General features: G+C 46.1%; 1 protein-coding gene across 1 annotated transcript; it reads left to right on the top strand.

Moving 5' to 3' along the window:
• Positions 1 to 164: 164 nt before the first annotated feature.
• On the top strand, positions 165 to 17,278 carry LOC146356361 (vomeronasal type-2 receptor 26-like). Its single transcript, XM_084830069.1, has 5 exons — positions 165 to 385; positions 2,886 to 3,099; positions 3,829 to 4,044; positions 15,527 to 15,653; positions 16,329 to 17,278. The coding sequence occupies exons 1-5, from the start codon at positions 165 to 167 to the stop codon at positions 17,276 to 17,278; spliced, it is 1,728 nt and encodes a 575-aa protein (XP_084686195.1).
• The last annotated feature ends 4,284 nt before the right edge of the window (positions 17,279 to 21,562 follow it).

The raw sequence follows: 21,562 nt of genomic DNA, 5'->3' as shown, positions 1-21,562 counted from the left end.
GTGCTTGTGGTGTAGTTTAACAGAAATCTCCTCCTGCTCGGCACTCGCTGTATTTGGAGGGACTCAGCAGCCCCGGCCTGGCATGAGTTTCCCGGCTCCTTCTGACCAGCTGGCTCGGGAGGTGAGAGGAAGAGTCACAGTGGCAGTTCAGCAGGAAACCCGAAATGGTGTCACTGCTTCTGCTGCTGGTGCTCCTGCTGCTGCCCCCTGCAGCCTGTGAGATGAAGCGTTTAACGTGTCCCCCAAATCTGATGGAACATCAAAAGGGAGCATCGAACTACTACCGGCCTGGAGACATCCTCATTAGTGGAGTCATATCTTCACAAATGTTTGAGTATCACGACCCTTACATCTTTTCAGAGTCCCCTTTAAACAGGCGTGATTGGTAAGTCATGACCATTTATTTGCTCCCAACCTGCAATCCAATTATCCCCATGTTTTGGAGACCATCCAAAAATCACCCTCCCTGCTTTTCCCTCTTGCGTCTTTTGAAGGAGGATTGGGGGCTCACTTAACATGAAGGCAACATTTAGTTAAGTTTGATTGCTCATGATTGGATAATCAAGGTTTCCTTGCATAGTTTCAACCAAAAGAAAAAAAAAAAAAGGATTCCATATCTAATCAATATTAATGTTACCTTGGCTGGCTTCAAGTTAATTTATTATTTTCCTTATGAAGGTCATAACGCTTTCAGGCATTAAGTATCAATCAACTGATGGATTTCTTGCAATTAAAATGTATGGGTCTGTGGTCTTTTATGCTGTAATTGAGTTGCAAAGGTGAACATTTCAACTTAGACTAGACCACCTAATCAACAGCTGGAAGTGATGCTTATTTATTTTATTCCCCTGTCTGAACACTCAATTTCTATATAGAAGCAACCACCCACAGCCAATACTATCAAAGCTACTGGGACCCACTACAGGCTTCCCAAAGTTTCATGATATCTATATATCTGTATTCATTAAAGAGAAAACCTATGGTTTACAAAACAACATTAAGGCTAAATAGCTTTCAATCAAACATCAAAAAATAGGGACATTGTGAGCTAAGACTCACGAGCCTTATCACCACATCCTCCCTATGGAGGCAGAAAGTGCAGGTGAAATTCCCATTGTCCCAAAGTGGGTAAACCATGTGGACAGGATGGTGAATACTATATGGAGAGGTAGCTGTGAGGTTGTGGGGAACTGATGATGAGCGACTTAGTGCCACCGACTTCTCTCTTTTTTAGAGCAGCTTCCCCAACCTGGTGCCCCCAGCTGTGTTGGACTGCAATCCCCATCACTGCCAGTCAGTATGCCCCATGGTCAGGAATGCTAGGAGTTGTGATCCCAAACATCTGGAGAGCAGCAGGTTGAGGAGGGGTGTTCGGCATCCTTACCAAATAAAGGGCTCCTGCCAATCTCTCTCTCACACACACAGCACCACCACATCATTGCAAAAGGGGCAACGAATCAAAGAACTTGAAACAGAGCATGTGTCCTAAGCCAGGTGCTTTCAACTTTTTGTGAACATCCTGCCCTTCAAAGAGCCAATGCTTTTTTATTATTATTTAAAGGTGTTTATACAAAAGTTACGGTCCTCTCTCCCAGCTCCCAAATGACAGAGGAGCAGAAAAGCTTTAGTTTGGCTGTCATTAACTCCTTTCAGAAGAGTAATTTGTAATCCTATACCACTTACTTGGGAGTAAACCCCATTGAACTCAGTGGGGCTTACTTCTGAGGAGCTCAAGGCTGAGCAAAGGAAGATAGATGCTTTTGAACTGTGGTGCTGGGGGTGGTGACAGCCGACAGGAAGCTCTGGCGTGGGCTGGTCATGAAGAGTCAGAAACGACTGACCAAATAAACAACAAACAATACCCAGAAAGTCCAACTTTTTCCCCAAGTTCTCTCCCCTATATCTGAATCATGTTGTTTGTGACTTAGTTCTACTACAGTAGATTCTGCTCCCCTACTTGCCCCATTACACATCAGCATTAACCCCCCTATAAGAACCATCTCTTACCCCTTAAACTTTAAACTCCCCATACCCCATATTGTACCCAAATGTGAATTGCAAGGGCCAAGAAAATCCTTACACTGAGATTTAGATAGCATGAAAAGGGCTATAGATTTAAAAAAGAAAGAAAGTGATATTCGGTTTTCTTTGCATGAAGGATGACGGTGTGACACATATCTTTTAATTTGTATTTATTGTTTTCCAGTCGTGTACGTCTGAGGTACTGGCACAGCTTGTCCTTCTTGTTTGCCATCCAGGAGATCAATCAGAATCCCAGGCTCTTACCCAACATCACCCTGGGCTACGACATCTATGAGAGCCATTATTATGGAAGAACCACTTCCTATGCCATGCTACACTTGCTTACGGGTGGGGAAAGCAATCTTCCAAATTACAACTGTGGGAGAAGGAATAACCCACTGGTCCTTGTTGAAGGGGTTGAATCTGACCTCTCCATCCTGATTTCAGTCATGTCAGGCATCTACAAGATCCCACAGGTATGAATGGGGAGGGGAGGGGAGGCTAGCTGCATTTCAATGGGAGCTGGCCTCTGTCAGCTTGGACTCCATTCCAGAACATCTCTGCTCAGTGGGGAAGCAGGTCCTCTGGACTGCATATTGGAGGTGAGTAATGACCGTGAAGACACTGTTGAATGGGAGCCAAGGCAGCAAAATGTGTGACAGAAGGAGGACCATAATCAGGTATCAGCTTGGGGGTGGGGGCACTTGCCAAGACCTCATGGGCTCAGAGGGGCCCAGCCCCCAACCCTGTCCATTCCTGCTTCTCTCTTTTTGGCTGTGATTGAATGGAGGTGAAGCAAAGCCAGCACTTGAACACAGGGAAGTCGGCACAAGTCACATGAGGACATAGGTGTTCCTAAGCAGGGATGGGCAAGAAGCAGCCTACAGGCCATATACGTCTCCCCTGGCAATTGTTGTGGATGCCTACATGGTTGTTAAAATTGGGCTATGGAACATGTGCCAATCAGTTCTTTGGCGGGCTGAGGGGAGCCCAGTTCTACATGTTCTCTCCCTGCACAACATGTTCCCAGCACTCTCGGATTTAGATCCTGTGGCCATACGTGGTGGTATCGGTGAGGTGCAGCCACTCCACCATTCGAGGAATGGCAGTGTACCCACCAGACCCATGAAGTTGCCCACCCTTGAACTAAAAGCATGGACTGATCTTATCCTGAAAACAAATCAGTGCGAAGTACCAGTTTCTTCCTTTCCTCACTAGATCAGTTATGGTGTTGCTAGTCATGTTCTGAATGATAGAAGTCAGTTCCCTTTCATCCATCGGATGGGCCCAAGGGAAGAAACCCAGTACCAGGGGATTGTCCAACTGCTCCTGTTTTTCGGATGGACATGGATCGGTCTCTTTGCACCAGGCAATGACAATGGAGACAGGTTCATGAGAGCCATGACACCTCTGTTGTCCAGGAGTGGAATTTGTGTTGCTTTCTCAGAAAGACTACACATAAGAATCAGACACGAGAGTAAATTATCTGTTGTGTGGAGACAAGTCAATGTAGTTGTATTCTATGCAGATGCTCAATATGTATTTCAACCAGTTATCAATATGCAAAGAATGCTTGCAAAGAAAGAAAATGGAGCAAAAGTCTGGATCACAACAACTTTTCCAGACGTTGACTTCAACCTGTTTGTTGGTCATTATGATTTCAAGTTCATCCATGGTTCTTGGACCTTCAAAGTGACTACACAAAAAAGGACAAAATATGATTACTATCAACCGTTTACCTCTTCTCTGCGTCTGTTTTGGGATGAATCCTTTGATTGTTTATCTTCAAACCATGTGTTTTCCAAGAGAAGCTGGAAAAGATGTACAGAGAAAGAGAAACTGAGGACTCTGCCCCTGGAGGAGGTTGAGAGGGCCCTGTCCCAAGACAGCTTCAGTGCCTACAACAGTGTTCAAGCAGTGGCCCATGCTTTAAAGGCTGCATATTTATCCCAATCAAAGCAGATGGTGATGATGGTGGGTGGACGGGACAGGCTGAAATGTCCAAAGCTGCAGCCCTGGCAGGTATTGCATTTTTATTTTGCAACACCACCATCTTGGTGAAAGACTCGGTGTGGAGATGTAATGTGCACATAATCATTCCTAGTGCATTAGTGAGTGGTTTCTGTGTCTGAGAGATAGCTTGGTATCCTGCTCTAGACAGGCTGCATTCTGTATGTAGGACCAGGCTCATAGTCTGTGGCACTCCTACATCCATTGTTGTTGCTGGAGTTTCAGTGACCTCAGTTGCTTTTACAGCTTTGTCTGCTTTCCCAGCTACAGCACATGGTTAAACTGTGGAATTTGCTACCACAGGACGTAGTGATGGCCACCAATTTGGATGGCTTTAAAAGAGGTTTAGACACATTCCTGGAGGAAAAGGCTATTAGTGGCTACTAGTCTTGATGGTTACGTGCTACCTCCAGTACCAGAGGCAGTGAGCCTGTTTGCCCCAGTTTCTGGGGAACATGGGTGGGAGGGGGCTTTTGCGCTCATGCCCTGCTTGTCGGTTCCTGGTCATCAGCTGGTTGGCCAGTGTGTGAACAGAATGCTGGACTAGATGGTCCTTGGTCTGACCCGGAATGGCTCTTCTTATATTCTTATGTTCCTATGTTTTCTTTTCAGGCAAGCATTTTGGGCCAAATGAGCTTTTCAGGCAAGCATTTTGGGCCAAATGGGCAGATCCAGCCTTCTTAGCTGAAGTTGGACTCTCTTCCTCATCTCTCTCTCTCTCTCTCTCTCTCTCTGTTGGTCCCATTGCATAGGCTTCCCTACTCAGAAAGGGCCCATCTATGCAGGGGTTCTCTCAGACAGGGGAGCTCTCTCTGGTTCTGTCTGTCCTTTCTTCCTCCTTGCTCATTTAACCCTTGGGTCCAACGACATGGCAGTGACCTAGACCAGTTTATTTGTTTGTTTGTTTGTTTCCACACTGCCCAATAGCCAAAGCTCTCTGGGTGGCTCACAAAAATTAAAACCACAAAGCACGGCATAAAACAATATTAAATATGAAAGTTTAAAACCACAATATAACAGTACAACCAGAATAAAACCTAAAAACAATGCAGAGATTTAAATACATATTTAAAATACCAAAGCTAAAAGACTGGGAAGCTAAATGCTAAAATACTGGGAGAATAAAAAGGACTTCACCTGTTACCGGAAGGAGTACAACGTGGGTGCCAGGCAAACCTCTCTAGGGAGCTAATTCAACAGCCTGGGTGCCACAGCAGAAAAGGCCCTCTTCCTCGAAGCCCCCGCCTCACTTCCTTTGGCAGTTCTCATGGAGATGGACCGCTGAGGATGGTGTTCGGACCCAGGCAGGCAAATATGGGAGTAGGCGATCATTCAGATTACCTGGCCCCAAGACGTTAAGGGTTTTGAATTTTAATGTTGATGTTGTTTATTCAGTCAGTCGCTTCCAACTCTTTGTGACTTCATGGACCAGCCCACGCCAGAGCTTCCTGTCGGCTGTCATCACCCCCAGCTCCCCCAAGGTCGAGTCCGTCACCTCCAGAATACCATCCATCCATCTTGCCCTGGTCGGCCCCTTCTCCTTTTGCCTTCCACTTTCCCTAGCATCAGCGTCTTCTCCGGGGTATCCTGTCTTCTCATGATGTGGCCAAAGTACTTCAGTTTTGCCTTTAATATCATTCCCTCAAGTGAGCAGTCTGGCTTTATTTCCTGGAGTATGGACTGGTTTGATCTTCTTGCACTCCAAGGCACTCTCTCAATTTTCCTCCAGCACCACAGTTCAAAAGCATCTATCTTCCTTTGCTCAGCCTTCCTTATGGTCCAGCTCTCGCAGCCATAGGTTACTACGGGGAAGACCATTGCTTTAACTATGCTCACCTTTGTTGTCATTGTGATGTCTCTGCTCTTCACTATTTGATCAAGATTTGTCATTGCTCTCCTCCCAAGAAGTAAACGTCTTCTAATTTCCTGGCTGCAGTCAGCATCTGCAGTAATCTTTGGGCCTAGAAAGACAAAGTCTGTCACTGCCTCCACGTTTTCTCCCTCTATTTGCCAGTTGTCAATCCAGCTGATTGCCATAATCTTGGGTTTTTTGAGGTTGAACTGCAACCCAGCTTTTGCACTTTCTTCTTTCACATTCGTCATGAGGTTCCTCAGCTCCTCCTCGCTTTCAGCCATCAAAGTGGTATCATTTGCATATCGGAGATTGTTAATGTTTCTTCCAGCAATTTGAACTCCAGCCTGGCTTCATCAAGCCCAGCACGTCACATGATGTGTTCTGCATACAGGTTGAATAGGTAGGGTGAGAGTATACAACCCTGCCATACTCCTTTCCCAATCTTAAACCAGTCCGTTGTTCCGTGGTCTGTTCTTACCATGGCTACTTGGTCGTTGTACAGATTCCTCAGGAGGCAGACAAGATGACTTGGTATCCCCATCCCACCAAGAACTTGCCACAATTTGTTATGATCCACACAGTCCAAGGCTTTAGAATAGTCAATAAAACAGAAATAGATGTTTTTCTGAAAGTCCCTGGCTTTCTCCATTATCCAGCAGATATTGGCAATTTGGTCTCTATTTCCTCTGCCTTTTCTAAACCCAGCTTGAACATCTGGCAATTCTCGTTCCATGAATTGCTGGAGTCGACCTTGCAACATCTTGAGCATTACCTGAATGGCATGTGAAATAAGTGCCACCATTCGATAGTTTGATTTTTTTCCAATCTGTTGGCCATCCTTGCATTTTCCAAATTTGCTGGCATATGGCATGCATCACCTTGACAACATCATCTTGCAAGATTTTAAACAGTTCCGCTGGGATACCATCATCTTCTGCTGCCTTGTTATTAGCAATGCTTCTTAAGGCCCATTCAACCTCACTCTTCAGGAGGTCTGGCTCTAGCTCACTGACCACACCGTCAAATCTATCCCCGATATTATTATCCTTCCTATACAGATCTTCCATATATTCTTGCCACCTTTTCTTGATCTCTTCTGTGTCTGTTAGGTCCTTGCCATCTTTGTTTTTGATCATACCCATTTTTGCCTGGAATTTACCTCCGATGTTTCTAGTTTTCTGGAAGAGGTCTCTTGTCCTTCCTAGTCTATTATCTTCCGATTCGGCACATTGCTTGTTTAAAAATAATGCCTTATCTCTTCTGGCTAACCTCTGGAATTTTGCATTTAATTGGGCATATCTCCCCCTATCACTGTTGCCTTTTGCTTTCCTTCTTTCTTGGGCTGCTTCCAGTGTCTCAGCAGACAGCCATCTTGCCTTCTTGGTTTTCTTTTTCTTTGGGACATTTTTTGTTGCCGCCTCCTGAACAATGTTGCGAACTTCAGTCCATAGTTCTTCCGGGACCCTATCTACTCAATCTAGTCCCTTAAAGCTATTCTTCACCTCAACTGGATATTCATGAGGAATATTAGTGAGCTCATATCTAACTGCTCTGTGGGTCTTCCCTATTCTCTTGAGTCTGATTCTAACTTGTGCAATCAGAAGTTCATGATCTGAACTACAATCAGCTCCAGGTCTTGTTTTTACCAACTGCACAGATGTCTACCACCTTTGGCTACAAAGGATGTAGTCAATCTGATTTCGGTGTTGACCATGTGGTGAAGTCCATGTATAAAGTTATCTCTTAGGCTGCTGGAAGAGAGTGTTTGTTATGCACAGTGATTTGTCGTGGCAAAATTCTATCAGCCTATGTCCTGCTTCATTTTGTTCTCCCAGACCATGCTTGCCTGTAATTCCAGGTGTCATTTGACTACCCACCTTAGCATTCCAGTCTCCTGTAATGAAAATAACATCTCTTTTGGGCATACTATCCAGTAGGTGCTGCAGATCCTCATAGAACTGATCTACTTCTGCTTCTTCAGCATTTGAGGTTGGGGCGTATATTTGGATCAGTGTGATGTTAAATGGCTTACCCTGAATTCGAATTGAGATCATTCTGTCATTTTTTGGATTGTACCCAAGCACTGCTTTAGCCACTTTATGATTAATGATGAAGGCTACTCCATTTCTTCTGTGCTCCTCTTGTCCACAGTAGTAGATCTGGTGGCCATTTGTGAAGTGGCCCATGCCAGTCCATTTCAGTTCACTGACACCCAAAATGTCTATCTTTAATCTTGACATCTCCCCAATGACCACATCCAATTTGCCCTGGCTCATAGATCTTACATTCCAGGTTCCTATGGTGCGTTGATCTTTAGAGCATCGGATGCGTCATTCACCACCAGCACCATCGGCTGCTAGCCGTCATTTCGGCTTTGAGCTAGCTGTGTCATCACAGCTGGGGCTAGTTGGACTTATCCTCTGTTCCTCCCCAGTAGCATTTTGACCATCTTCTGACCTGGAAGTCTCAACTTTAGGGATGTTGGAGAATTTCTCCACGAATCTCCAGGAGGCTGAATGCCAACGCATTCGGCCCCCTGAAATTGGTGGGGAAATTCTCCGCCACCGCCCCACCACACCTGGGATGGGACTTACCTCTTTTGAATGTCCCTCTCGGCGGCGGTCCCGGCAGCGTTTCGGTGGCATTTCGGCAGCGTTCTGGCGGCAGTGGGGGGGGCGGCCGGTCTTCCGACCAGCTGCCGCCGCTGCCATTTCCCAGTGAAGTAAAAAATAAAAAATAAAAATGATAGGCTATGTAACGATTTACATAGCCTATCACGGCTAGATTTTCAAAGTCAGCTGTGATAGGCTACGTAAATCTTTACGTAGCCTATCACGGCTGATTTTGGGGGGGGAAGCGCATACGCAAATAGCGGCACCCATGGGTGCCGCCATTTGTGTTCCTTATTTGGGCACTGGTAGTCTACGTAAAGACTTATGTAGACTATGGCGAAAATAAGGGCAACGCAAATAGCCGCCATTTGCGTACGATTTTTTTTTTTTTTCAAAGTCAGCCGTGATAGGCATAGGCTACGTAAAGTTTTACATAGCCTATCATGGCTGACTTTGAAAATCTAGCCGTGTTAGGCTACGTAAATCTTTACGTAGCCTATCACATTTTTGTTTTGTTTTTTACTTTACTTTTTTCTTTCGCGGCCGGAGAGGTGGGGCGCTCCCCCCCCGGCCAGAATTTCGGCGGGGAGGGATGGGGCGCCTCCCCCCCGGCCAGAATTTCGGTGGGGAGGGACGGGGCGCCTCCCCACCCGCCAAGAATTTCAGGGGGAGAAACAGAGCACCTCCCCCCCCCGAGAACAGCTGCGGGACCAGGTAAGGCACTTTCGTCCATTCCTAGCTGTGACTGAAAAAAGTTGAATGTCATCCACTCTGAGTTGAGATGGGATGTGCATTGGCCCCATTTCGCAGAGGATTAGAGCTCGAAGTGAGAATGACTAAGATATTGAATATGCTTCCATATTTTCTAAATGCTGTTTGTTTTCTCTGTTGTTCTAGTTTCACGCTTTCTTAAGAGAAGGATGGCTTTCTAATACTTCTATGGCGGGATTGTATTTGGATGAGAATGGGGAGCTGGAACCTGACTTTGATATCGTGAATTGGGTGCTATCTTTCAATCACCAAAAGGGTAGAGTGAAAATTGGGAGTATACATAGACAGGCATTCACAGACATAAAGCTCACCATGAAACCAGAAGCCATTGTGCTGCCCAGGCATTTTAACGGGGTAGGGGAAATTATTTGTTTCACATTACTGATGTGTTAAATTCTAATACTATGTTGAATATTACATGTGAGACTTCCAATACAATTCTATGCACAACCACCTCATTTGAGCTGGCAAGGAAGGGCTGGCGGACTAGATCTAACAAGTGGTGAATGTGTCTTTGCATGATGGAGTGGTGCCTGCCACCTTGAAGGAGGTGTTGGTGTGTCTCCTGAGAAAACCATCCCTGGAGGTTTATATGAATAAAATAATACAGCCGATTTCTGTCTAGCCATGGGAGGGCAGAGCAGGGGAGAAGGCTGCTGGATGACACATAGGATGTGTTGTGCCAGCATTTCCCCCTACCCCTCCCGGAATGCCTTGTTCTAGCCGCTCCATGCTCCTCTTCCGGGCATGGGGCTGTTCCACGCGAGGCAGTGTGAAAGGGGGGGAAGGCCGGTTCCCAGAATACCAGATATCCTGTGGCTGTCTAGCCACTGATTAGCGGCCATAGGATGCACCTTAAACAAATAAAATAAATGCATCTAGATTTCAAAGGGGCTTCCAGGTAAAGCTTTTATTGTGCAATTGCATTGCCTGACCCAAAGAAATGGGGGGGGCCCGTCCAGATGATGGCATTTGACATGTCTTAGTCTACATAAATATTTATGTAGACTACAGCGAAAATAATGGGAACGCAAATAGCGTAGATGCGATGCTATTTGCGTTCCCCTTATTTTCGCCGTAGTCTACGTAAATGTTTACGTAGACTAAGACGTGCCAAAATAAGGAACGCGAATGGCAGCGCCCATGGGCACCGCCATTTGTGTACGTGCATTTTTTTGTTTTTGTTTTAATCAGCCGTGATAAGCTTAGGGGTGCACGAAAGTCACTTACCTGGTCTTGCAGCTTTTCGCGGTGGGGGGGAGGCGCTTCGCTGCTCTCCCCCCGAAGTTCAGGCCGGGGGGGAGGCTTCCCGCCTCGCCCGGCTGAAATTCAGGCTGGGGGGGAGGCTTCCCGCCTCGCCCGGCCGAAATTCAGGCCAGGGAGGAGGCGCCTCGCCTCGCCCGGCCGCGAAATTAAAAGTTAAAAAAAAACGCCCCCGTGATAGGCTATGTGACGATTAACGTAGCCTATCATGGCTAGATCTGCAAAGTCAGCCGTGATAGGCTACATAAATCGTCACGTAGCCTATCGTGGGTGACTTAAAAAAAAAAAAATGCACGTACACAATTGGCGGCCCCCATAGGGAGCCGCCATTCGCGTTCCTTATTTGGTCGCTGTAGTCTACGTAAAGATTTACGTAGACTACGGTGAAAATAAGGGCAACGCAAATAGCGTTGCCTTTATTTTCGCCGTAGTCTACATAATCTTTACATAGACTACAGCGACCAAATAAGGAACGTGAATGGCTGCTCCCTATGGGGGCCGCCATTTGCCGTACGCGCTTTTTTTTTTTTAAAGTCACCCGTGATAGGCTACGTGACGATTTACATAGACTATCATGGCTGACTTTGCAAATCTAGACATGATAGGCTACGTTAATCGTCACGTAGCCTATCATGGGGGCGCGTTTATTTTTTTAGTTTTATTGGAATGGCGGTGGTGGCAGCCGGTCAAAAGATCGGCTGCCACCCCCGCCCCTGACGAAGACCTGACGAACTGCCGCCGGGACCCGCCGCCGGGAGGGAGATTCGGGAAAGGTAAGTCCCATCCCGCGGGTGTGTGGAGGGTGTGGGGGGGTGCGTAGAATTTCTCCCTGAAACTTGTTTGGGGGGCCAAACACGTTGGCGCTCAGCCACCCGAAGTTTCGGGGAGAAATTCTCCGCCAACCCTAGATAAGCTACGTAAACATTTACGTAGTCTATCACGGTGTTTTTTAAAATTTAGAAGTGATACGCTACGTAAATCTTTACGTAGCCTACCACTTTTTTTTTTTTTTAAACTTGGAAATGGCAGCAGCGGCAGCCGGTCGGAAGACTGGCCGCCGCAGCCGCCGCACCACCGCCGCAGCTGCCGCCACAGCTGCCGCTGCCAGGAAGATCCGCCCAAGGTAAGTCCCATCTCAGGGGGGCGGGGGGGTGAGGGGTTGTTCCGCCACCAATTTTGGGGGGCCGAATGCGCTGGCATTCAGCCTCCCTGAGATCCATGGCAGAACTTTCGTACATCCCTAAAAAGGAAGAGGGGCCGACCAAGGGCAAGATGGATGGATGATATTCTGGAGGTGACGGACTCGACCTTCGGGGAGCTGGGGTTGGCAATGGCCGACAGGAAGCTCTGGCGTGGGCTGGTCCATTCAGTCATGAAGAGTTGGAAGAGACTGAATGAATAAACAACAAAAATATCCAGATAACCTGTTTTGCCCACCCCCAAATTCCTGTGCCATGCACAATTTGTGCTGAGATCTCTCTAAGTTCTGCTTGAACATTTTCAGTGCTGGATATATCAGTTGGCCTTAGGAATGTATGAAAGTCACTTACCTTTTCGAAGGGTGACATCCACGGTGGGGGGAGGGTGCTCCGTACCTCCCCCCGAAATTATTCCTGGCTGGCTCCACTCCATGGTGACTATACAGAGCTGCCGGCCGGGTGCATTCTCAGCGGCAGGTCTGTGGACGCAAAAAGCGGCCAGCGTAGCAGCTGCCATTTGCGTCCCTTCGCTGAGCGGTGATATGCTATGTAAATATTTACATAGCGTATCATGGCAAATGACAGGGACACAAATGGCAGCAGCTACGGTGGCCGCTATTTGCGTTCCTACCTATTGCCATGATAGGCTACATATATATTTACGTAGCCTATCACGGCCATTCGAAACAAGGCAAATGGCATCCGCCGCTGCGGCCGCCATTCAAGGGGCACTGGAACGGTCGACAAAAGTAGGCACCGTTCCGCACCCATTTCGTGGGGTGGTGGGATGGGTGGCTTCATTCCGCCATGGATTCTGGGGAGCTTAATGCGCTGGCATCCAGCCTCCCTGGAATCCATTGCAAAATTCTCCAACATCCCTAGTTGGCTTCCCGTCAGGTTACAGAAGGTATAGCAAGCTTTTCCCAATCTAGAAGCAGCCAAGACAATAGTCTGTTTGTGTGCCTTCCAGGACAGATCCTGGGAGAAATGTATATCCAAATACTTGAATTAATTTAATTTATGTCTTTGGGGTCATTTGGCAAATGCCATAATAGTAATTTTATCATAATTAATTTTAAGACATTCAGTTCTACAATAAGTTCCCAGCTTGTTCAATAAGATACAAATCCCTATCTGTGTAAGTATAACAAGACCATAACATCTGCATATAAGAGGATAGAGTTCTTACATATTCCTACAGACAGGGTGGGGGGGGGAGGAGGGGGAAGAGAGTTCATCCACAGTATTATTAATGTAGAAACTGAATAAAAAAGGTGCTAAAAAGCTCCCCTGTCTTACCCTTCTGAGTGTTGTGATCTTTTCAGATAAAGTACCCAGAGAGTCTGTGTGTACCCGCATACTAGTATTGGTATACAGCTGTTGAATTAAAATGAGAAGTCTCCTGTCAATATTGGTGGCCTGCAATTTATCCCATAGTCTGGTCTTGTTTACCAAGTCGAATGCTAATGAAAGTGGCAAACATAGATTTTGAGGGCTCATGGACCGACTTCTGAATTAGATGATGCAAATGAAAATACTGATATATTGTTCTGACTCCTGTCCTAAAGCCAGCTTGTTAAGGATGGATTATCTGATTGATCTCTGCCTAATCTAATAACCTATTTAGTAGTAATCTCAAGTTTAGAAGCAATGCCTAATGAACTAATAGGTCTATAATTACCGGAGCTTGTTTTGTCACATTTTTTGAAAAAGGGGAACACAATACTGTTTTTCAATCCCTGGGGCATCCAACCTGAAGAGTTAATAAATGAGAACAATCTTGCTAGAATAGGTGCCCACTGATCTGAGTTTGCTTTAAATAATTCTGGTGGTATCATATCCTCATCTGGGGCTTTACCACTGGTCAGAAACCACTTGGTTTCTTCAGTTGTTACAGGGGTCGATTGTGGAGTATCTTTCTAAGTTTGTAGCTTCTCCTTTACATGAGATCTCACTTCTTCTAACTCCCCAAAGACGACTTCAAAAGGATAAACCCATACAAGAGGTGAAATTTGGGCTTCAGAGATAATTTGTTCCTCTCTAAGACATGATGAAACCGTCTCCCCAAACTTGTGTTCTTTTTTCTGGAGACAAGCCAATCCCAGTTCTTGCCGTAGATACTTACGAGTATTTCAACTTCTTTGTTTTTAGAAGATTTTTATATAGACATTGCTTCTTAGTAATAGCCCAAACTGCTTGTTAGGTTTAAAAAGAAGGCAAGATATTCCAAAACCCAACTAGTTCTTTCCTCACATTCCTACACTCATGGTCAAACCAGGAGGCTTCAGAAATAAAGCGGTTTCTAGGTCTCAATGTTCTTAACCAAATAAGAGTTCAAGCTATTTATAATACTAATCTAAGCGTTTGCAATGTCTCCATTGTGTTTTTCTTGTAATGCTCTAAGATGGATAAGATGTAGGTTATTTAGAAGTTGATGGGTTTCTAGTCCCCAAACCTCAGACTATTTGAGTCTCCTTGGTAACATTCTCAAGCCATCCAAGATGCCTTGAGAATTAAACCTTGGTGGGGTTTATTCCACACTTTGTTTAACAGATTCTGACTTAGATTCCTGCATTGAGCAGGGGGTTGGACTCGATGGCCTTGTAGGCCCCTTCCAACCCTATGATTCTATGATTCTATCATTCTATCATTCTATCATTCTATCATTCTATCATTCTATGATTAATGGCAAGTGATCACGCTCAGCTTGCTCCTTAGTTTGAAACTTTGCCACATGGGGCAATAATGTAGTAGGCATTAGTTTACCACACTCCCACCTCTAGAGCTCAAAAATGTAAAGTATCCTTCAGATTTATCAAGTTAAGTTCCACGTACACCCATTAACGGATGTTTATAGAAAACCTTCAGTAGTTCCTGACCATTAGAGTTTCAGGTCTCATCCAGTGAGCAACAGCCCAGTGGAAAAATATCCTCCATGTACGAAGAAATCTGACTGCCTTCAGATATTAATCCTACACCTATACGAGGATTACAATATCCACATATTAGATCAGTGCCAGGGTAGCATAATAAGATAGTTTCCAGAAGACTGTCTAGACTATTCCATAATGACAGCTCTGCTGGAGGAAAGTGAAGTTTTCTACAAATAATCTTTCTGCCCTTCCTATTGTGAATAATCAAAGTCTGAATGTATTGACATGTTTTACTGCTGCTCTTCATTGCTTTGTTTTATGGCTGTTCACTCACTCTCACACAAACATTTTATAGCATATGATGAAAAGCAATTACAAACAACATAGCTTAGGACATCAGGCAACAACAACAAAAACCATAATTCAAGTTAATATATCACCTGCACAGTTAACTGCAATAGCATTCAGAGTGACTGCAAAAAAATATGTTTTGAAGCTGTAGCAAACAAAGCTGTTCTATACATACTATAATGATTGCGTTATTCACTGGAACTAGTTTCATGGTTGCTGTTTTATTGCTGCTGTTTGTAAGTTCTGTTATTCTAGGACTGTATTTGAGTTTACTTTGATATTATACCTTGCATCTTTCTGTACAGTGTCTTCAGCACGTGTGTAGAAAAAGTGGGATATGATGGTTGAAACAAATGAACAAACAAGTTTTCCCTGCCATGGTGTTGTGCAAAAATAGTACAAAAAACAAACACAACCCCCCATACCCTAGGGAGACACTGAACAAAGGCCTGAGGTCACTTTGAGTCACTAGGACTACAGAGTCTGTGGGGTCCTTTCAAAACTTGATCATTCATTTCCAGAGAGACAAATAGATCTTTTTTTCTTTGTGCTGTTTCTCTGTATTGCTAGACCATACCTCGTTCCAGGTGCGTCAAGAGCTGCCGCCCCGGATATGCCAAAGCGATTCAGGAAGGAAAGCCCCCTTGCTGCTATGCCTGTGCTCCATGTGCGGAAGGGACAATCTCCATTCAAGAAGGTGGGTGACCTCAGAGGTGTGGGCTTTCTCTTGGGCAAATGTTTACATCAGCCTAACACTTTCCCCTACTCTGTTTTAATTATCTCTTCTATTCATTTAAAACCATCCAACAAAAACTCCTATGAATGCCTATGATAAGAAGGCTTTATGATGGATTCCTAACCTGTGTAGGAAACTTAAGGGGAGTTCATTGGAATTAGCCATTTGCTGTCACTGAGCCTAACATACCCCACAGGGATATGGTGAAGATAAAATTAGGATAACACAGAGACTCTCCTGAACAATGTTTGGCTTATCACCCTTGCTAATTCATATTTGAACAACACAGGATGCTACTTGTATTCCACGTCAACCAAAAAATCCCTCAAGCTCAGTAGTGACTATTTTACACAGGCTGGCATCATCTCACTTATGTCTCTCTGATGCAGGTTTCCTGCCCCAATGACTTGAGATCCTTCTTTGGTAATGAGGCCATGGGTGGAACCTACTGATTAGAAAGCAGGTCCTCTACCAGGGAAGTGCTCTCTCTCTCTCTCTCTCTCTCCGCCCTGTATTACACATGTTTTTTTCCTGACCTCTTCCATGCTCCCATCTCTCTTCCAAATGGAATAGGACACAGCAGGTACAGGAAGTATGACTGATATTAATGATGCTGAGGTCACTCCTTCTTTTCAGATGCAAACCATTGCACCAAGTGTCCAGAAGATCAACATCCAAACAAGGCCCATGATCAATGTGTCCCCAAGGATATCACCTTCCTCTCCTATAAAGAACCTTTGGGGATCATCTTGGCTTCCTTTGCACTATTCTTATCTTTAATCACAGCCTCTGTGTTAGGAACCTTCATTAAATACTTAGAAACACCAATAGTCAAAGCCAACAACCGGAACCTTTCCTACATTCTCCTTGTCTCCCTCCTGCTTTCCTTTTGGTCTTCCTTCCTGTTCATTGGCCGTCCAAGCAAAGTGACCTGCCTTTTCCGACAAACAGCCTTCAGCATCATCTTCTCAGTATGCATCCCGTCTGTGTTAGCGAAAACGATTACTGTGGTGCTGGCCTTTCTGTCCACAACGCCAGGGAACAAGGTGAAGAGATGGCTGGGGAAGAGTCTTGCCAACTCCATTGTAATTTCTTGTTCCAGTGTCCAAGTGGTCATCTGCTCCATCTGGCTAGGCATCTCTCCACCCTTCCCTGACTCTGACATGCTCTCCCAGCCTGGGCAGATTACCCTGGAATGCAATGAAGGGTCTGTTGCCATGTTTTATACTGCTCTTGGCTACATGGGCTTCCTGGCTGCCACCTGCTTGATGGTGGCTTTTCTAGCCAGGAAGCTGCCTGGGGCCTTCAATGAAGCGAAGTTGATCACCTTCAGTATGCTCATCTTTTGCAGTGTCTGGGTCTCCTTTGTGCCCACCTACCTGAGCACAAAGGGGAAATACATGGTAGCCGTGCAGGTCTTCTCTATCTTGTCCTCAAGTGCTGGGTTGCTGTGCTGCATCTTTCTTCCCAAGTGCTACATTATTGTATTGAGGCCAGATCTGAATAGAACGGAGCATCTCTTCCTGAAAATGAAAGATGGCATCTTATCAGAGTTAGAGAGGTGGAAGAATTCCGCCCCCACTTAGTGATGTATGAATGTTATGAAATCCATTCCATTTCTTTTTCATAGCTTGTTGGGGATCTTTTATTCCATCATCCTCAGTGATTTGAGAAAGTGTATTGAATTCGGTCCACATTTTCTCATTTGCCGTTTGCAAACTCCCGAGATTGGCCCGTGTCTGCCTCTGTTTAAGGAGGGAGGGAAATCCCATTGAATGCAAATTGGCTTCTGATTTGGAGGTAACAGGAACTGCTTTCCCACCCAAGCAGTAGTGCCTAAAGCAACTGCTTAAACAAAATATTGAAAGATGCCAAGCTTTTCCAAATGAATTGCATGAATGGCACACTCCTATGCAAGTTTAGACAGAAAAAAGTCCCACAACTGCATGGCTGGCTGAGGAATGCTGGGAGTTGTAGGACTTTTTTTCTGTCTAAACATGCATAGGGTTGTGCCTTAAATAGCCAGTGAAATCAACACTTTGAAGGCTTTCTCCTGCTTGGCTGAAAAAGAAGACTTCCCCATCAATCCAGGGAGCCCGTGTGTTGGGAGGTACTGGGTAAAACAAGGGTACATAAAATCAAAAAAGGGATCCTCATAATTACATATGATTTTTAAAGGGGAGACCAACAAAACCAGTATCCAGTCACAGAACACATCTGTCTCCACTGACTGAAGTAAAAAAATAGGGATCTTCCTCCAGCCTAAACTCCTGCATTTAAAATGGGGTTTTCTGCTTCCATTTTAAAAGCAGGATCACAACTGACTGCCTTTACGCGTGCTCCCTTATGCCCCCTTCTCCTGGTAGATTAGCTTCTGCAGTACTGTTTTCTAGTGGCTCCAATCCTGGGCACTTTCTTACTTGGGAGTAAGCCATGTTGAACTCAATGGGACTTACTTCTGAGTAGACATAAGATCACCCTGTAGGTCCACAACTCTCGGGTGAGCCCCAATGAACTTAATAGGCTGCTCTGAAACAACAGAGGATGTTGCTTCTGAGCTCGGTGGGGTGGGGGATCAGATGTGTCTCCTTCGCTGCAGGGAGGCATTTTACCCCCTTCTCCCTCCGACTGAGAAATGCAGAGGCAGAGGCAGGAGACACAATTGGCAGGCATTTGTCTGTATTTGTCCCAGCGATAGGCGAATGGCAGCCACCATTAGCATTTCGCCTTTTGGAGAAACACTCCTAAGGAAATCCTCTGGAGCTGGAGATAAGTGATGCCATTCCACTGCGGAATCCGGCGGTCAGATTCTCTGGAATCCAGCCTCATCTGAGTCCACGGTGGAATTCTCTGACATCCCTTGTCCCAACACAGGTCTTTCCAAGCCCTTCCAAACTCAGGGGAAGCTGGGCCCATGGGTTCATTGGTCTTTCTTCCCTGTCAGATTGTGTCTTGGCTCACTTCCTTGAGCCATCTGGAACTGGAAAGGTTTCCTCTAGAAATGGGCCTCTCCTTTCTGCAGCTGTGCCTTGCTTAGGACAGACTTGGTCTGGGGTGGATTCCGGGGGCTGACTCAAAGAAGATGGGAAAGGGTTCCATTTATTTCGTGATGTTTTTATCCCCTCCCCAAGGGGGCTACAATAAAAAAAATCTCAGCAGCGTTCGATACCATTGACCATGGCAATGTTCTGGATTGGCTCTGTGAGTTAGGCGTTGAGGGCAGGCTCTTTCGGTAGTTCTGGTCCTACTTGCAGAGTCATTCTGAATGTTGACCTGTTCAATGAATGAATGAATGAATACATGTCTATTATTTTAAATACTTATGTCTTGGTCTGGGTGGATCTGAAGATTAGCATATCTCACCCCACAGGCTAAGGATATAAAGAGTAGAGTCCTACTGCTTTCTTTTTTAAATCAGCCAATGGTGGAAGCTTGTGTTTTGGAGAGTCCTAGGAAAAGTTTGGATCCACATAGTGACTTCTATAGGGTACTCCTCCATATGTCCCAGTCTCAAACACTGCAATTCTTCCCTGCAGGATCCAGCCAACCCTAAACAGGAGCACTGTACAATCTCAGTAGGAACAACCTCCCTCCATTTCAGCTAATTAGCCAGCCCCACAGCCCCGTTTGAAGCTCTATTCTAATATGGTGAGAGGATCAGGGCGGTGGTGAAAGCCGCCCTTGAGGAGGGAGTGATGCCATCAGCCCTCAAGGAAGCAGTGATAAGACCACTCTTAAAAGAAGCCCTCTTTGGATCCCCATGTTCTGAACAACTTTCGCCCAGTCTCAAATCTGCCATTTTTGGGCAAGGTGATTGAGAGGGTGGTGGCGATGAAGCTAATTATCTAGACCCATTTCAGTCAGGCTTCAGGCTTGGGCATGGGACAGAAACGGCCTTGGTCACCTTGGTGGATGATATGAGGAGGGATCTGGATAGGGGTGAATGCTCCTTCCTTGTTCTCCTCGACCTCTCAGCAGCTTTTGATGCCATTGACCATGGTATCCTCCTGGACCGCATGGAGGGTTTGGGCATTGGAGACACCGTATTGAGGTGGTTCCGGTCCTTCCTCTCCGGCAGGTACCAGAGGGTAGCACTGGGAGAGGAGGTTTTGGACCCATGGCCACTCACTTGTGGGGTGCCACAGGGTTCCATCCTCTCCCTGATGCTATTTCACATCTATGTGCAGCTGCTGGGGGCTATCATCAGGAGGTTTGGGGTGCGGTGTGATCAATATGCAGATGACACACAGCTCTACCTCTCATTCAAATCTTCACCAAGGTTGGCAGTAGAATCCCTGTCTAAATATCTGGGGACGGTGAGTGGCAAGATGGGGAGGAATAAGCTGAACCCTGACAAGACCGAGGTACTTTTGGTGGGAGACAAGAGGAGGTGGGGGATGTTGACCTGGTGTTGAATGGGGTTCGGCTACCCTTGAAAGACTAGGTCCACAGCCTGGGGGTCATTTTGGACTCCCAGCTGTCCATGGAGGCTCAGGTGTCAGCTGTGAGCCGGACAGCGCTGTATCAACTCCATCTGATACTGTGGCTGTGCCCCTTCCTTCCCAACCATCTGCTCGCATAGGTACTACATGCTCTGGTCTCCTCTCATTTAGACTACTGTAATGTGCTGTACATGGGGTTATCCTTGAAGATGGTTCAGAAGCTGCAGCTGGTACAGAATGCGGTGGCTTGTGTGATTTAAGGCAGCTGCCGGTGAGATCACATCACTCCATTGCTGAAGGAGTTGCACTGGTTACCAGTTGTTTTCCATGCCAAATTCAAGGTGTTGGTTTTGACCTTTCAAACCCTATGTGGTTCCGGCCCAGCCTATCTTAAGGAGTGCCTCCAGCAACACCAGACAGGCCGCTTAACAAGATCAGCCTCGGATGGCCTTCTCTCTGTCCCATCAGCCAGGACAGCTAGACTGGTGGGGACGAGGAAGAGGGTCTACTCTGTGGTGGCCCCCACTCTGTGGAATTCCCTCCCTAGGGATCTCCGCCATGCCCCCTCTTTAATGAGCTTCCGCAATGCATTAAAAATGTGGTTGTCAGGCAGGAATTTGGGGTGGGTTAGGGTATTTTAGAAAACATTTTTATTGTAGAATTTTATTGTTTTAAACTGTTTTATTAAATACCTTGTACAGAGTGGCTGGGTGACCAGTCAGATGGGCGATTAAGAAATTTAATAAATATATACATCCATACATACATACATCATATGGTGGTGTGCTTTTAAGCTTGGAGCAACTAATGTTCCTAAATCAAAGGACAGAGCAATCCTATGGTCCCTGGGTTAGTGTTCGTTGGATCATAGGACAGGTTGGAAAAGCCCTCTGAGGTTGGAGATCACTCTCCTACCTCAGAAGGGTCATCAGAGAACCACTTCCTGCCCTCTTGCAGCTGGTGTGTAACCTACCATACCAGCTCATTCTCCAAGGTTGGAAAAGCAACCTCAGAAGAGGAGGAAAGGAGTGCTGGCAGGGTGGGGAGGAGACCAGAGCGGCCAGGATACGATTTATCCTGAGCCTCCCCCAGCCTCCTTCCCTCCCCCTCTGAAGTGCCCTCATTAGATGACCTGAAAAGCCCATTTAGTGGAAATAGAGGACCCCGGAGGACAGGGAGGCAAAGATCACCTCTGTCAGGGGTATTTCTGAGCACAGGCAGTGGGATAGCCATTGAGATTCTGAAGGAGAAACACCAGACATGGGGAAGGTGTTTTCCCAGGCTAGTCCAGACATGACTGGGCTGGCTTCTCAGGTTACAAACGTCCAGCTGGCTGAAGATGAGGCTCCCTCTACACCACCCCTCATGAGAGACAGTGAACAGAAGGAGGCGGGGTTTGGGGAGTCTGATCTAATAGATGCCAGACAC

Source organism: Heloderma suspectum, chromosome 2, assembly GCF_057233095.1.
Source record: "Heloderma suspectum isolate Gila_16-S chromosome 2, 16-S_ref, whole genome shotgun sequence".
Lineage (NCBI taxonomy): Eukaryota > Metazoa > Chordata > Lepidosauria > Squamata > Helodermatidae > Heloderma > Heloderma suspectum.
The sequence above is the reverse complement of the archived record's forward strand: the minus strand, read 5'-3'. Positions and strand labels throughout refer to the sequence as shown.

Coding starts and splice junctions, on each gene's coding strand:
- LOC146356361 (XM_084830069.1), top strand. CDS start 165: ATGGTGTCACTGCTTCTGCTGCTGGTGCTCCTGCTGCTGCCCCCTGCA. Junction 3,100..3,828: donor TACGTGGTGGTATCGGTGAG/GTGCAGCCACTC, acceptor GTGTTTTCCAAG/AGAAGCTGGAAAAGATGTAC. Junction 15,654..16,328: donor GACAATCTCCATTCAAGAAG/GTGGGTGACCTC, acceptor CCTTCTTTTCAG/ATGCAAACCATTGCACCAAG.